The sequence below is a fragment of the Protobothrops mucrosquamatus genome, unplaced genomic scaffold, assembly GCF_001527695.2.
Source record: "Protobothrops mucrosquamatus isolate PMUCROS unplaced genomic scaffold, P.Mucros_1.0 scaffold_172, whole genome shotgun sequence".
Lineage (NCBI taxonomy): Eukaryota > Metazoa > Chordata > Lepidosauria > Squamata > Viperidae > Protobothrops > Protobothrops mucrosquamatus.
Genome location: NW_015386248.1, coordinates 549,989 through 567,829, shown reverse-complemented (window position 1 = coordinate 567,829; position 17,841 = coordinate 549,989). Strand labels below are relative to the sequence as shown.

The following is a 17,841-nucleotide window of genomic DNA, read 5'->3' as shown; positions in this document are numbered from 1 at the left end:
CTCACTTAACAAATTTCTCACTTAGCAACATAAATGTTGGGCTCAATTGTGGTTATAAGTTGAGGACTACTTGTATATAAAATCCTAACATATCTGGAAAGAACCAACTTGAGAAAAACAGCTCCAGATTTTATGCTTAGTCTAGAAAATCCTGAAATGGTTTATGTAGGAGATATTGGACACATTGAATGGATCTATTTATCTCAAATAGAAATGTCTCTCTCATTTGGTTTCTTTTTTTGCCATGATCTCTCATTTTAGGCTGTTCTATAGGTGCTGTCAGCAATCTTATTAGGTAAAAATCATTCAACTGAAGCCTAAGTTATTAAGAGTGGCAAAAACCTGATTATCTGTCTTACTCAATAAAAACTGTTCTGCTGTCAGTTTGTTTTTAAGCAGCTTCCCTTTTCTTTCTGAAAGAGCAAATTACTGCCCAAGCATTTGATTTCTTAGGGAGGAAATAATTGTAAATAAAAAATACAAACGAGACATGGCATGTTTACCTGGGTGCATTTCAATCTTATTGTTGTTGTTGCTGTTGTTGTAGTCATCATCGTCATCATCATCATCATCATCATCATCATCATCATCATCATCATCATCATCATCATCATCTCATTTTGAAATATTGTCTTCCAAGTGAAGGCTTAATTTACCCTTATCCTTATGCTATTATGTTATGCTGATTATTCTCCATTTTGCAGATTCAATGCAAGTCACTGGGATACATAAGCCTAAAGTTGTTTTAATATTGCAGAAAGCAGGCCCAGCTTCTGAGACATATTAAACCAGGGGTAGTCAACCTTGGCTCTTTTATGACTTGTGGACTTCAACTCCCAGAATTCCTGAGCCAGCTGTGCTGGCTCAGGAATTCTGGGAGTTGAAGTCCACGAGTCATAAAAGAGCCAAGGTTGACTACCCCGTATTAAACATTGTGATTGTTTTTAATATCCATAACTTTTTATCTAAAATAATGTTCCTTTAGTGGATCCCTTATTTATTTCAGGACTATATAATTTGTCAAAACATTCACTGATAATAATTATTACAACATGATATCTTTGCTACAATATTTGAGTATGAAACCATATGTTTTATGTTTCCTCTTGAAAGTATATTAAATAATTTTTAAGTGAAATGTTTTTAAATGCAAAATATTTACCTATTAAACAGTTAATTTTGCAATATTTTAGTTTTCCTTTCAATATTTTTCATGCAGAAAAGATGAACGTCCCACTCAAAACAAGCTCATGGAAAACGGTAGGTGATTAAATGAATTTACCTACAAAGAATAAATGGGGAAAAACTTTGCCAAGGGATGAGATGAACAGTAAATATAAAAGGAAAAAGGGCTATTGTGCTGGATAAGGAGATTTTTGTTCATTTATTTTCATTTACATATTTGAATTATATCTGCATAACTGCTCTGTGGAAGACTCAAGATAACTAATAAAATGTAGGAACAATAGCAGAATATAAAAGGTAGAATTACAAATCAAAACCAACAATGTATAATCCAAAGGTATCCATTATGGGACTTTGGCTTGCATATAAACTAATATCCCTAAAAGTTACACTGCTTTATTTGAGAGCTTTGCCCAGTCCTTTGGGCATGAAATAAATCATCAGGTTTACCAAAGTTGATAGCCCTTCTTTCCAAGAACAAGTGTGAAGAACACCAGCTTTACTGGAGTGAGCAACCTTATAGTGACCACAGGTAGTTTGAAGTTATAGTGGCATTGAAAAGCATGACTTACAATTCATCCTTGCAGTTACAACCATCAGAATGCCTCCACAGTCACATGACCAAGGTGCTGGTGCTTGGCAACCAGCATGTATTTACGATACTTGCAGCATCCCAGGGTCATGGGATTGCCATTTGCAGCCTTCTTAGCTGGCTTCCAACAAGAAAAATCAACGCGGAAAGCCAGATTTGCTTAACCATTGCATGATTCGTGTAACTGCAATGATTCGCTTAACTACCATTGCAAAAAAGGGCATGTAAAAACTTCTTTGCTTAGTAACACAAATTCTGATCCCAAAAATGGTTCTAAGTCAAGGACTACCTGTAATACAGGGGTGTCAAACTGCCAGTCCGCAGGCCGGACACATCATTCTGATCCCAAAAATGGTTGTAAGTCAAGGACTACCTGTAATACAGGGGTGTCAAACTGCCGGCCCACGGGCCAGACGCATCATGCAGAAGCCGCACCCACCCCATTGCCGGCAATGGCAAAACTCTCCCGATACCTTGCACGACATCACGTGATGTCGCGAGTTTGACATGTCTGCTGTAATAGATATGGTTGACATTTAAGAAGATCCTGAAGACTAACAATCAGGGAAAGGTTTTTGTTTCTATTTTCTTGGATTTTAGATTTTGGAAGATATTTTAAGCCTATTTGAGGCATATTCAACAATGTTCAACAATGTATTCCCCAACTCAAAATGGCAGAAAATGACAGTGCTAATTTTCAGTTGTTTTGATCACAGTGAACTCTGGAATTAGAAAGATGTAATGGTAGGTTGCATAGACTTGTCTACAATACAGTTTTATGTGTATAACGCATAATCTATGGTATTGTGATGGAATGTGCACCTGCAGCAGCAAAGGGGGAGAATTTTGCAAACTCAGAACATTCCCAAAAGAAGACTTGGGTCAAGAGTCTGCACAGTTCTGAGCTGGAGAATGTGAGGGGAGGAAGAGACTCAGAGTAACCATTCCCTAGAATCTCTCAGGATATATATAGTAGTTTAGTTATAGCTTTAATGTGGTAAGATTCTATTAGATGTAAGGAGATAAAGTATTGGACTTGATTGGATCTCACTGTCTCATATGTGGGCCTGAGCCTGGCATGTATATACAGATAGTCCTTGACTATCCACAATCATTGGAAATTATGATGGACCTTCCTGAAGTTCCAATGGACACCACTAGCACCGCTTCATGGACATGTAACTGCATTTCAGCTGCTTAGTAACTGACTTGCATTGATGGCTGTTTGCAGTGTTCCATGGTCATTTGACCGTGGCTTTGCCAAATATCAGTGCTTTCTGTTTTTTTGGCAAAACTTGCCCCTAGTGATCCATTGGCTGACTTAATTACTGCAATGTTTGCTTAACAACTGTGGTGATTGCTTTATGATCATCACATAAAAAGTTTGTAAAATTGAGTCAGTCATGGGAGTGACCAGAGTTATGACTATCATGACTTACAGCAATGATGGGCAGGCTCCATTACAACCATAACTTGAGGACTACCTGTAATTTCCAACAATTTTCTTTGAAGCTCTTGAATCATTTCCATAATACTTAAATCTTTAAATCTTTTTAATTTCTTGCATCTGATGATATGCAAAAAGTTTCTCTCCCGTATTGCTAAATTTCGATTTAACTATGTAAAAATGAACTTTCAGAGATTAATAATAGGGGGTACATATTTCATTATATTCCAAATTATGAATTAAATAGCATTAATAAACTATTATAACATTATTTTGTTTTACAGATGAAATAATTGGAAGGTTTATCAGATCTTTGCAGCAACAAGGAATTCCATTTTTAGCCATTTATACAGCAAAGCAACCATCACAGGTCAGTACTTCCGCAAAACCTGAAATATAAAATGTCATGCTGCAATTTAATTCCTTTGCCCACTAATGATGTACAAAATGATCTGGTGATATCCAATCATGATTGTGCCAAAATAGCTTCAATTTATCCCAGTGATTCCTGTGGAAGGGGAATTTTAAAAACCAAGATGGCAGTCATGATCGTGTGATCAAAACTGCTCCCCTTTTATACATTGTCAATTGTGTGACAAATGTAAAAAAGGAACAGAGACCTCAAATCCTAAAGTAATTTCTGATTACTTTAAGATTATGAAGGCTAGGTGACACAATGAAGTCACTATATATCACTAATGGGGACATGGTTTTGTGAATTACTTTTTGCTGTAATGTATTTGTTTTTCACATTCCACAAGAGAACTGTGATTAAAATGGTATTGATTTAAAACAAAGGTTTAAAGCTTCAGCATTTTATTGCTTAAAAATATTGCCCCTGTTGTTAACAACCTGAAACTTGATGAATTCTATAAATGTGCTAGATTTCAAATCAATCTGATTAAAATGGCAACAGATACAGCAAGTTCCGATTAGAGCATATAATATACTTCTGTCCAATAAAAATTATTAAAGTGTTTTATTAGGAGTTACTGTTAATGAAATCCTGAATTGTGCTTCTGAAGTTATTATTTCTTCCTGATTAAAGCTTGCAGCAATTTTATTCTAAGAGTAAAATATTGTTCTCCGAAGGTGCTATCAAGAGGCCTTTATGCATTATATCTTCTGTTACAGTTTAGGAATGTGTCCTAATGAATATTATGTTAATGACAGCATAAATGAACGTTAGTTTGTGATAAAATGTGCAGTTGTGGCTCTTCTTTTTAGTTCACCACCATTTATAGTGAAAAGTTGAATAATATTGGTAATGAATCAAATGTGCACAGAAGTGAGGCAAAGACAAGTGATGAAATGTCCATTGTGACATTGTGACACAAACCTATATCATTTAAACGCTACTTATACAAGTAGAAAAAGCCAGTGATTCCATTGCAATATAATAACGCCCATTTTGGCATCAACATGCGTAGGAAGAGATGCCTAAGGGGAGGGTGGTTACCTTGTGAATCACAGAACCCCAAGTGGATGTTAGTGGATGATTCCTGCCTAAAAAAAACTTGTGTGGACAAAGCTTTGGGTACCAGAACAAGTCTGCTCTTTCAAACATAGGAATACTGTCTATTCTGTCTCTTTAACTGATTATTAATGCTGGGATGAAAGGATTGGTTTTGAGCTAAATGGTTAGACTTGGGGCCCAACGTTTACATCTCTCTTTTCTCTCAATTTCAGACAGAAATTTGTCTGTTAGTTATTCCCCAGTTGTAGAGATTAAAAAACAAACAAAAGAAATGATAGAAAGAAAAGACAGAAACATTTCTTCATGCTTTTGTGTGTGTGTGTGTGTGTGTGTGTGTGTGTGTGTGTGTGTGTGTGTGTGCTCTCAAGTCAATTTTTGACTCCTGGAAATTGCCTGGACAAGTCCTTGCAGTTTTTTTGGAAAGATTGTTCAGAAGTGGTTTGCCATTGTCTTCTTCCTAGGACTGAGAAAGAGTGCTAGTCCAAGGTCACTCAGCTGGCTTTGTTCCTAAGATGAGACTAGAACTTCCGGTCTCCCAGTTTCTAGCTTGATGCCTTAACCACTTTATCTTTCTTCATTTATGGGTCAATTGCTCAAATGAATACTTATTGTTTAATATAGGAAGTTCATTTTGATTTCTGTTGTGGAATTATTCCTTAAATATACCATATTTGAAAAAAGCTAGATAATCATTATATGTTGGATACAGAGATAAACAACTGTATTTCTTTGATGCCACCTATTTGTTGTCATTGATTCCTATTTATTATTTTGAGTCATATAATTTAAATGAAAGTGGCATTTTATTAAATGCCCATATAGTTATGTAGCAGTATATCTGACTCACTTACATACAGACTACCTTCTATTAGAAGCTCATCAAACTGTAAAGAAAGGAGAAGAAACTATCTTATACTTCAGCAGGTACCACATTGTCTTTATTCACAGGGTCAATCAGATGGTGATGTTTCTCATTTCCTATCACACCAACCTCTCTTTTAGGATTTTCTGATACTTTTGTCTTTGTGTTTGCCCAAAATGAACCACACTTGCTCAAGATACAACTTCCTAGTCCTTCATTGTATCTACCTGAAGGCTGAGAGAAGCAAATTTGTACCTGTTCATTTTGCAGCAGTACCAGAAAGTTCACTGTTGTCTTTGCTCATCAATTCAATTTCCCACTTTAATTGCTAATCATCCCTTCCTTTAAACATTAACATTTACATTTCCCCCTTGCAAAAACTTAACTAGGTTTGGAACCTTTTGAAAGAGTGATACTCTTGCTTTCTCAGTATATTGCTGATGGAGTACTTTTATCCTGTTCATTGTGCTGAAAATCAGCATGCCTGATCAGGCATGAATTATGGGTAAAAGAACCACTGCCAGTTCACTGAAAAAACAGAGGAACAGCCAGTGGGGAACATCCCAAATCTTTGTGGAAGTTGGCAGACCAACATTCCCTGTTATTATTACTTACACTTAATTTTTGTGCTTCCATGAGAAATTTTTCTGTCCTTGTTTCACACACACATTGCACAAAGCCACAGGACAGCAGGAAAAAACAAAAATGGAATAGCTGGATTAATCTCATTTCTGCATCAGCTTGTAAGTTCTAGCTCTGAGTCTGAGAAAGAACTTCAGGTTAACTTCATATTTTCGAAGGGCAGAAGATAGAATGGAGGGGGCCACTCCCAATAAGGCATGGGAAAACAGTCTTTCTTCCAATGTAGAAATGATCATGTTTCCAGGTTCATATTGGATTGCCAATAAACTGGCTAAGTGCGTTCTATAGGAATTGTCCACAGGTATGGTTTAAAAAAAGTAAAAATGGTAGCCACAATGGCGTGGATGAAGCTCTGCCTGATTTTTATGTGCATCTTACATATAATAAACATTTTAAAAATGGGGGGGGGAGTTCAATCACACTATTCTAGCCATCATTTTCAACTATATCTGATTTTGGCTAATGTGACTGATAAAAAAACCTTGCATTTTACAATTGTATTGCTATTCAAAAAGCTGAACTGCTGATCAACAAAAAATTAGCGAAGGTACCAAAACGGGCATTTTTGATACCCTTCACTATCTTATTTAATCCATTCTACCAATGACTTAGTAACCAACTCAACAAGAAGATTCCTTCTAACAGTGTAGCTAATTTGGGGAGTTCCAAAAGTCAGTGGAAAAGTAGAACTTAAACATCTTTTTTGCCAAAAGTACTCCATCTTCCTCATCTGTATTATGGTTGGAAATATCTAGGACAAATGGAGATGGCCAGAAGTAACAGGATGACAGGATGACAAGAGATGGCGGTCTATCTATTGAAACATTAGTCTGAGCTTTCAATCCTCTGTCTTTGTGAAACTTAAGCCAACATTACATTGACTTAACTCTGGTCTTAAACTAGTAGATCATTTATTGTTGATTTTTAAGAATCACTACTGAATATTGTTAGTTCAATCCTGAGATAGTGGAAAGGCTTAAGATAGAAGAAAAAAGAGAATTAGCGTTTTTAATGGAGTTTTGTAAAATGGACTAATCTTCACAATTTGCTTTAACAAGATATGGAAACTGACAGGAGAAAAGTAATAAGATGAGCTAGGGGGTCTTTTAACTGACAAGATTACCTGGCTGCTTTCAAATCAAGATAGATAGCTTTTAATGTCCTTCAATACCTGTACGGAAGATGGACTGCATCTAATTTGTTTAAATACTGGAAAGAGGATTGTTAATTTATCTAAAAGTATAATATGGCCCTTTCCAAATGCTGACAGTAATTAACTAGGCCAATCTTGTGCTTTCATAAGATGCACTCACAATGCATCTGGAAGGCAGGAAGTAAAAGAAAACCATGATGAATCATGAAATCTTCAAAGTCACTGAGCTATATCTTTTGCATTGGAGCATAATAATTGTGTACATTTCAAAAGGATTGAAGTTCATATGGGACCTGCATTCAGTGGTGTAGAACCAAAATAGTTGAGATTGATCTGGCCTGTAAAGTAATTGTCGCAATTGATCCAGGTGATTAAAAAGCTTGGCCTGAAGCAGACAGCCTGATTGGTATACAGAGGAAGGATTTTAAACAGATATATGATACATGATACATGATTGCTAACGTCCGATAACGGATATGGCACAAGAAGAAGAAGAAGATATTAAAGAAAAGGCAGGGAAGATGATTTTCCTCTATGGATTCTGTTGTGCGATTCAGGCTTCTGTGATCAATGTGATCACCAATAGCCCTTTGGTATAGTTATTGAAATTTGAGCTATGTCATTTCACAATTAGTGTAGACTTTTAAATGCAGACTGGTAGTTTCCTTAGTCCTCTTCTCTGTTTGGCAGATCTTAAGTCTTCCTGTAAGTACAGTATGGCTTATATAGTTTGGAATATGATACATATTTACAGTTGCTTGAGGGGTTTTTAATAATTATGTTGGTGCCCTTGAGGAGAAACTTCATTTCCCTGAAGTTATTATATGACTTACATTAAATGGCTGGAGGCATAGATATCTGTGATATTCATGATGTTATAAGTGATTACAAATGCATCTTGATGTCATTACTGAAATGATGTGATTATGTGATTGTTGTCTGATGCAAGAATGTAAATTACATTATTGGCATGATTATGTCAAGACTTAAGTATAGTCATCTGCGCCTGCCACCCCTTATGCCACCTGCCACCAGTGGCTGGAGAACGTCTTTATGTTGTGGAACTGTTTTTCAAAATATAAAGCTTCCTGTCTCACTAGACCAGGGGTGTCAAACTGCCGGCCCGCAGGCCGGATGCGTCATGCCAAAACCACGCCCACCCCATTGCCGGCAATGGAAAAAAAGTCACGATATGTCGCGACACGTCATGTGACATTGCAAGTTTGACACCCCTGCACTAGACTATTTTTAAATTATTTGACTAAAACAAATCAATGGAACAACCTGCCTCCAGAAGCTGTGAATGCTCCAACGCTGGAAGTTTTTAAGAAGAGACTGGACAGCCATTTATCTGAAATGGTATAGGGTTTCCTGCCTGAGCAAGAGGTTGGACTAGATGACCTTCGAGGTCCAACTTTATTATTATTGTTATTGTTGTTGTTATTATTATTAAAAATTAAATAGTATGTAGCCTTCTGCAAAGTGCAAACTTGTAGCAGTGCCTGAACTTCTAAGAGAACCACTGGATTTCACAAGAAACCAAGGAAGGGAAGAAGTGTTTTACTCTACTCTGAAACAACACCCTAATTAATTGGGAAATACCGGTACATATTTTCATAAACTGAAATAATCAAGGGCACCTGCTCGGTCCATCACATTTGTCAAAATGATGCAAGGAAGCTCAGGCCTTTTCCATGTGCATGCAGTGTCATGGGGCATATCCTAAAAGAGGTAGAGGTTTCATCACATGATTCATGATGATCACATGAACACATGACATGATTCCATTTTTGGCATCTGCCCTGTGGACACCATTGATAAAAACTTATCTGTTTATTTAAACAAAGAGTTAGGAAGGCCTAATAAAATACAACACAATGCAGGGACAATTATTTCTCCAATCTTTTTCAAGGGAGGATCTTAGTTGGAGCACCACAAGTATTGAAATCTACAAAGCCAGGTTTATACAACTTAGGGCAGTTACATTTTGTCAGTCCTACAAGATAGACCAGACTAAAACCAATGATAAATAGGTCAAGACTACTTTTACTGCAACAACTACAATAATAGAGTCTTGCAAATCTGAATGTGCTTCCCCCCTCCCTCCATTTCATTTCATGGGAGGGGCTTGTCTGAGATGTTTTCTCATGTTACTTCCTTGGCCTGGGCTCAGGTCCCTGTTATCTGATCTTTGCCTTGGTACAAGCTCTTCCTCCCCCATTCAAGACCATTCCATATTTCCACTGCATATTTTAGCTTACATTGGCGATGCAAGCAAAATTTCCCTTGTTAATCATTAGGTCTGTGCAACCTTATAATCTCAAAAACAAAAAGGGCATTTGGAGCCCTCAAAGGTACTCATATAATACCTGTCTGCAAGTCCTTGGTTCTCCCACACCTTTCCTTTTTGGTTCCTTTTCTGAGCACTGATTTGCATTAAAAAACAATAAATGGTAGCATGTAGCTGTAAAAATATACGTAATTATTTGCTAGCTAGATCAGCTAGATTCCTCCATAGAATGCAAAGAACACTTTAGAATCATTACAGCTGAACTGTTTCAAGCTACTTGAAGCTAAATATATGTCACGATTAAGAAGGTTAACAGTGTCTTGGCAAGACACAAGATGAAAGGAAGAGTGGAAGTTACTAGCTTGTTATTATTAACTATAGGTTAATAGAGTTAAAGTATAATATCTAAAACAATTATTTCTGCCTTAAAACTTTTTTCCATCACAGAAGTTGTAATTTCTTTAACTTTAGAATAAATTCATTTTCTTTAAGTAATATTTGTCCTGTACTTTTATAAATTAGTATAAGCAGATAGTTTATAGAAAACATGAAGGCTTCTGGAGCTAGGTTGAAAAACTCTAGATGATTTTAGATGGCAGCAGGAAAAAATAGAAACCTCCCTGCTGTCATCTAGTAATCACCTAAGAGCCAACAGTGTAGTATGGTAGATAAAAGCACCAGGTTAGAAAGCAGGAGACTGTGAGTTCTAGTTCTACCTTAGGCATGAAGCTATCTCTACAATTTGGCCAATCACTCTCTCTCAACCAAAATGAGAAGGAAAGACAAACCACCTCCAAAATGTTGCAAAAGAACTGTATAGAATTCTCCAGACTGTTGCCAGGAATCAAGACTGATTCAAAAGCTATATATAATTTGGATTTGTGCATCTCTGCCAACTTTGAAAACCTTAGTTTGTGCTCATTACCTGGAATGTATCATTTTCCCCCACCAAATTTCCAGAGCTGATGCCATTCATATTGTGACAGTTCTCCCAGAATTTATGTTTGGACATTTGGCAAAAATGACTAAATAATTGTTCAAGTCAGCTGCACAAAAAGAAAGGTGACTTTCTTTAGCAAAAATTTGCAAACTAATGCGGAAATGGGATGAATGAAATTCAAGTTAAAGAAAAATAAGGATTTTAAAGGACTTTGAAATGGCCCATTCCTCTGTAATCCCAGCTTGGAACTTCCTAACAATCATGCTATTTCATCTACCCATTGAAAAGCAGGGAGTCAAACCTGCCCATTTTTCAGGATCAGCTTCTAATGCAACTTTTAATAATGCAAGGAGCAATTTATTCATTGTAATGAATAGGCAACACCTTCCTGTGATCATCTTCAAAAACAAATTTGCATTCATATCTTTCGGTGGCTGCTTTTGTTTTGCAGCTTTAGATGGTGCCCATTTAGTGTATGTGTAAGTCGCAATTCCAGCCAGCGAAGCCTTCTAATGGCTTATAGCCTGCTGTGCTCAAAGTCACTCATGAATGTGAGCGAGTGCATTTTCAAGAAGTGCTACATTTCTTAAAAGTTTCATTTCATCTCTGTGAAAAGCCAAAGCATCCATTCCAATTTCAACAAGTTGAGGTAAATCCTGTTTTGAAAATACAGCACCTGCTGCGTGCCTGCAAATGCAGCCTCTGTTACCTCCATTTACTCTAGTCTTCTTCTTGTGAATAGTAACTAATCTGACACTCTGCAGCATCCACCTGGTTCCCTGATCTGCGTTTACTGCTGAGATTTCATTTCCTTGGACTAAAGTTCCTTTCCTTTATGCCTAAATGCCAGGCCCTACACACTGCGATACTGTTCATGTTCCTTTTTGTAAAAAAATCTGCTTGTAGAATGAACTTTTAACCGCAGGTGGGTTTTTGAAGCTAGATATTGATCTTCAATTATTTCTTTTCTATATGTTGACTTTTTGATATAAAAGTGTGATGTATTGATTTTAAGAGGACAAAAGACTACTTTGCTGGGAACATAGATAAGCATTAACATATTTCATATTTCATTCATTCAGTGCTATTTCATATTTCATTCATTCAGTGCTATGCCTAACTTGACCAAGTCCTTGAGAATTCAGCTGGACTTTATCCTACTATATAGGCATGCAGCTGAAGAAAGCCTATGATTTTACTGATTTAAATTTTCAAGCAATTGGAATTTATAGTGTTCTTTGCGTGCTGTGAGCATTTTTGAGGGTGAGAATCTAACTTGAGCAATGATTAGTGAAGCAGGTTGTATAATTATAACATAAAAGATATTTATAAATAATATAAGAATAAACAAAGCCTAGCAGCTAAAAAAAATCCAAGAATATGTGCTCCTGTGGGTCTCCTATTTAAGCAGTTAGACTAGAAGACCTCCAAGATCCCTTCCAAGTCTGTTATTATGTATTCTATTCTGTAAGAAAGGGAGAAAGCCTTGACCTCAGATTATCATCTCTTAAATGAAGAGTCAGCAGAGCAATAAACAAAAAAACAACAACGGACATAGATGAAGTCCTTAACTTTCTATTTAATCATTACTGCTTCCTCCTGGTGAGTAGGTAATGAGGTATGGAAGAATCAATGGCATTAAACTTGTTACCTTCCGACACAGACATCTTAATTTCCACATCAATCTTTGAAAGTTGTTTCCTCTCAATTTTTACTAAATAAGTATAAAGAACTAATGCTTAACTCTTTTTTAATGAATTGCTTGATGGAAATACCCCTCCAACAGACCAGAAAGAAATACTTTGTTATCATTGTAAAAATATTTAATACTATTTTTTAGTCCAGAGCACTTTTCTGAAAGTTCAAAACAATTCCACATTTTCGTTCTATGCTACAGATATTCCATTGCTGTATGTGTCTTTATATTCCTGTGAAATTTTAAACTATACTCAGAAATTGTATGCAGAGTGTATTAGGATTATTATCAATTTTTTATGGATCCAAGTAAGAGAAACTTTCTTTATGTGCTGAGGCTGGATTTATTAAATGCTTCTGGGCCAAATAGTCCCTGAACCTGAAAAGATACATCCTTTAATGGATTAAAGAAGTTGTAACTTTGGCCCTTATTCCATTTGTTTCTTGCCGTTTCTGATGTATCAATAACTGCATTTTGCAATTTGAGCATCTCTCACATTGACACCAACCTTCCCCTAAGCTAGTGCACTCCAGATGAGTTTTCATACACATCCCTCTTCCTCAGTTACCATAGTAATTGTCCCATAGTTTTAGTTCTAGAATGCACTTAAGTTGGGTAAAGCATCAGAAATGAATGAATGTAAATGTGTTGCATGCGTTTAAAAAGCTAAAAGAATTTCCTTTGTGCAGTTGATAATTAATATTATCTAAGTAGGAAAAGTAGTCACTGTATTATAGCTACATTTTTTTAATTCGGAAAAAAATTATAAACAAATTTTCCATCCTCTCATAAGATTGCAGGCTATAATATCTTTTTCATGCCCATGCAGAATAATAATTCTCAAAAGTAATACTGGAGGTGTATATGACTATGTTGGTTTTTGGCCAGATCTGCAAAGAAATCTTATTTTTTTTAAGTCTTCCCTCAAGACTTCCATGGTTAATCAAAATCAGGACCGTAGATTATGAATTAAACTTCTTCCAAATATGATTTAAATCATTCCCACAGTTGATATATCTCACATCCCACAATATTTCTCGCTGCATTTGCTCACAGTCCTATCTGATTTTATTAATTCCACATATTTATAGTGGCTTCCAATAACACTTTTTGATAATCCTGCTGTCATAAAAAGCCAGCATAACAATGACCCAATTTATGCAAATCTGGCTTCTCTTTTCGTTGGTGAAAACATAAAAGTTGTAGTCCAAAGGCCATAATTATGCACACATTCAATTCACTTCAATGGGGCTTGAGCCTTTTCTGTTCAGGATTTCTATCAACACTTCTCATTAATCAAAGGTTTGCTTGAGAAGCTGTGTTTATCCCTGAGAAATCAAATAGCAAGAAAGAAGATTAAGATTTGATTACTTTACACCATGCTTTGGTCTTCTCTGTTTGCTTCATTTTTGTAAACTGAAAATTGCTGTTCATAAACACAGCATTAAAGAAGATGAGAAATAATCAATACTATTTAAGTGTTGATTTATGAATGTCTAACTTTGTGAAATAATGTTCTCCATATAGGAAACCTCCAGGCTTTGAGAACCAATATCATTATGGTCAAAGCATCTTATCATACATGTCTTGGGAAAGAGCTGCTAATGACCTTGTAGGAGAAACATAGCAGGCTTTGTTTCCTAACTTCTATTAATTTTGAAGTAGGTTTCTATTGGAGACAATTAATGGATGTTGCTTGAAGTAGTTGAAAGTCAAATATTGAATAATAATTCTAATTAAACTGAAACAGAGAGCCAACCCAAGTACAGGAAAACTCAGTTCCTGGTTATGACATAGAAGTGCATCATTTGGTTTTATTGGCAACCTGGAAATGGTATGTGCCACAACCTTATTCCGGGAAGGTTTTTCAGTTTCTCATCTAGCCTGCAGCTCTAGGATTTCCTCATGCATTGATAAATCCAGTCCAACTTCCTCTCCTCTCCTCTTTGTTATCAGCTAAAGTACAGGTATTCCTCGACTCACAACCAGGATTTTTTTGTTGTTAACTGAGAAATTTATTAAGTAAATTTTGCCCCTTTTTGTGACCTTGCTTGCCACAGTTGTTAAATGAATCATTGCAGTTATGAAATCAGTGACATGGTTGTTAAGAAAATCTGGCTTCCCCATTGATTTTGCTGGTCAGAGGGTTGCAAAAGGTTATCACAGTATCCCAGAGCACTGCAACCATCATAAATATGAGTCAGTTGCCAAGCTCCTGAATTTTGATCATGTGACCATGATGATTGCTGCAACGGTCTTAAGTGTGAAAAACGGTCATAAGTCACTTTTTTCAGTGCCATTGTAACTTTGAATGGTCACTAAACAAACTGTTCTAGGTTGAGGACTACCTGTAGTCACTGCCACTGGAAGTAGAAGAATTTCTAAAGATCTTCAAGCAAAGGGTGTGTGTGGAACAGGGCTTGAAACATGTCCTTGCTTCCCCCATGCAATTTTGATCAGGCAATTAACTCCCCCTATAAAAAAAATAAGGCTTTCCCCAAAAGAGGGGGAAGGGAGCATTACTTCAGAATTACCCGCTATAGTGTGGTTTGAGTGGTTCAGGGAGTACCTTAAATATTCAATAGAATACAGGCTGTATTCACATATCGTGATGTGTCCAAAGATTTTTTAATGAGCCACGAAGGTCTAGTTTATAATTCACTGTTAATCACTGGTCTTACTTATCATTCTATATTAACATCCATCTTCTGGAGTGGCTAATCATGATATATACTGCCAGCCACAGAACTGAAGCAAAGAAAAATTGAAGCAGAACTTTGAGTGCTAGAGCAAGGTATTATAACCTTAAGCTGCAAAGACTGAACTCAATTTCTATTCTAGCACTGTTTTGCTGGAATTAGCTTTCCAAAACCGTATGAAGTCTTGTGATGATATCCATGCCATATTATTGGTTGGCTGATTGGATTAATGATATTTTGTTAAATTATATGAAGATGAAAAGAACTTCCTGAGTGAGGGGAGCTAAACAGTTGTCTTTTAGTTCATGGTGTATCCATACAAGAATTAATTTTCTAAGAGCAACATAGATCAATAACATAACTGAAGATGCTGCGCTACTGGATGCCTATAATGGTGAGTATACTGCTCTCTCTTATAAAGAGCCATGGTGGTGCAGTAGTTGATAAAATGAGGACCCAGATTGTTGGGGGTTATACGCTGATTCTGTAAACCACTTAGAAAGGATTGTAAAGCACTATGAAATGATATATAAGTCTAAGTGCTATGGCTATTTGCTATTGCTCTCTTTAGGTCTCTGTTACTATTATCCAGTACAGTTTTCATTTCCCATACAAAGATCTTGAGCAATTTTACAGTTTGTTTCCTTTCTCTCTATTGCCCTTTCCGGCTAATCCGGCTCGATGCAGTGTTGATGCTGGTTCACCTAAGCCACATTCTTCTGTTTCTAGCTTGGGTAGAGGAAGGTATGCCAATTGTGGTGATTTTTCCCAATATCTGTGACAGTCCATTAACTCAAACTTTTGTTTTCTGTAAAAGGTATAAAGGTCTTCCAAAGAAGCCAATGTTCAGAATCAAAATGCAGGCACATTTTTTGCTGTCTATGATTGCAGGAAAAGACTTCTCAGGAGTGCCCCTAGCCTAGTGTGCAGGTAGACCCTCCTGGCATCTAGGCATCCAGGATGTAGACTTCATATGCATCATAATTTGTGTTATTTCCATGATAATGTCATAACTCATTCTGATTAATAGGGTGCCTCAGCAAGCAACATTCACTAATATGCTTGTCCATTCTTAAAATTTCTGGATTGTTGTTACAGATAATGAGGCTAAGGATGGCATTTGATCTTCAGGTTTTGTTTTCTGCTGAAATAAATCACATGTTTCATATGTTTTCTCTTCCAGGTACTTGTGAGACATGATATAATGTGGCATAGTAAGCGACAATTAATGTCTGTTGAAAGTGAAGCAATTGACTTATATCCCCCCCTGAATGTTACCAATGGGACCAACACCACGTGCATCCTTTTTTATGCAACTAATTTCACTCTTACAGTCAACACCACCATTCACATGAATCTAACGAATTCGACATTTCTGTTTCATGCTGTGGACACTACTTCATCTGTTTGTTCAGACACCAATGCAACGTGAGCAGGATTAAAATAATATTTCAGCACCAATCCTCTTTAATAGTAAATTAAGCAAGCAGGTTATCACTCTTTTAATCACAGATAACATAGCTAAAATACAAAAATCCATAAGAGCTCAGATTAAGACTGACTGTATTAACAAGGTAATTATGAAATTGTGCAGTTCTTTTTTGTGCTTTTTGCATTTTAAAACAAATTTTCTTACAATCCCAGGCTTTGATCATTTTCACATTCACTTTATTTTGTAAATTACTATGGATACAATCCTATAGACATTTACCTGAAGGCATTTTCTACAGCAGTGTCTCTACAATTATAGTCAAGAGGGAACAGTTGACAAAAGTTGTATATCCAATCTAAAATTCTTTTTACATGTGCATCGTGATGACACATGCATGCTTGAAAGAAGCTGGGCAGTACTGCTTTCAACATTTTGGTGAAACCTGGAAGCTTCTGCACCTATGCATGTTTTCTGCTGAACTATTACATCTGGAAAACAAATCTGAGCAGGCATACACAAGCTTATGGACCAACACTCCTTTTTATAGAACTACAAACTCAGCTAATCTGCTGTTAGTGAAGTCCTGATGACTGGAAAATGCCTAATTGTGGGAAACACTTTTTAAAACTTATATACAAGTTAAAATAAAAACCATATGACCAGGTCTTCTTTTATATCCCTTTCTTCCATTTCAAAAACAGTTATGTATGATACTTCTCCATGTACACTCCACTCTGCCATGCTGTAATTTTTATTCTTTATTCTCATTCTATGAGACAATTCTTTAATTGTACGATCTCATTCCAGGAAGCCTTTGGCATTCTTATAGTCAAATGAATTCTTAAGTATCGTTGTAGAATCCAGTTCAATTGATAGCTTTTCCACTTTTGTTTGCCAAGGAAAGAAGAGATTCTCCTATTTGGAGACTTCTATGTATTATTTTCCTATATTTACTATCAGTATATAGTATGGTATATATTCACTATATATACTATTACTAAAATACATCTCTGTGTAGTATTTCCCTATATTTACTGGCTCATTATCCAGTATTTGAAAATAAACTGTTAACATTTCATTTTTTTTTTTCTTTTCTATTAGGTTGTCATTAAAATACACCAACCTGGAGAATGAAAAGATTGGAATCAAGATCCTGGAAATAAGGTAGTTTGGAAGTAAAACAAGAGAATCACATTGCAAATAAGGTTCATGTATTCCTTAAGTCTGTAGGGTTTGGGTTTTTTTTAATATGGATTTTTTTCCCCTCTGCGCTGAAGGTAACAGCAGACTACTTTTAAAAGCAAAATGATTTTCTGGAATGTTTAGGGAACATGGAATGATAGGTCACCAGTTCAAAAAGAAAAAAAAAGTCCTGAAGTTTTGCTAGGTCAGCAGTAGGCATCTTTCTCCTGTTAGAGGAGCAATT

The 17,841-nt window shown here is 36.1% G+C and overlaps 1 protein-coding gene across 1 annotated transcript in view; it reads left to right on the top strand.

The window, feature by feature from the left end:
- Positions 1-17,841, top strand: part of LOC107293157 (V-type proton ATPase subunit S1-like) — a 55,247-nt gene that overhangs the window by 27,376 nt on the left and 10,030 nt on the right. Inside the window, exons 5-9 of the mRNA XM_015822300.1 lie at positions 1,220-1,260; positions 3,509-3,598; positions 7,533-7,539; positions 16,178-16,411; positions 17,517-17,579. Coding sequence (XP_015677786.1) covers positions 1,220-1,260; positions 3,509-3,598; positions 7,533-7,539; positions 16,178-16,411; positions 17,517-17,579 — 435 coding nt within the window. The remainder of the gene's footprint in view (positions 1-1,219; positions 1,261-3,508; positions 3,599-7,532; positions 7,540-16,177; positions 16,412-17,516; positions 17,580-17,841) is intronic.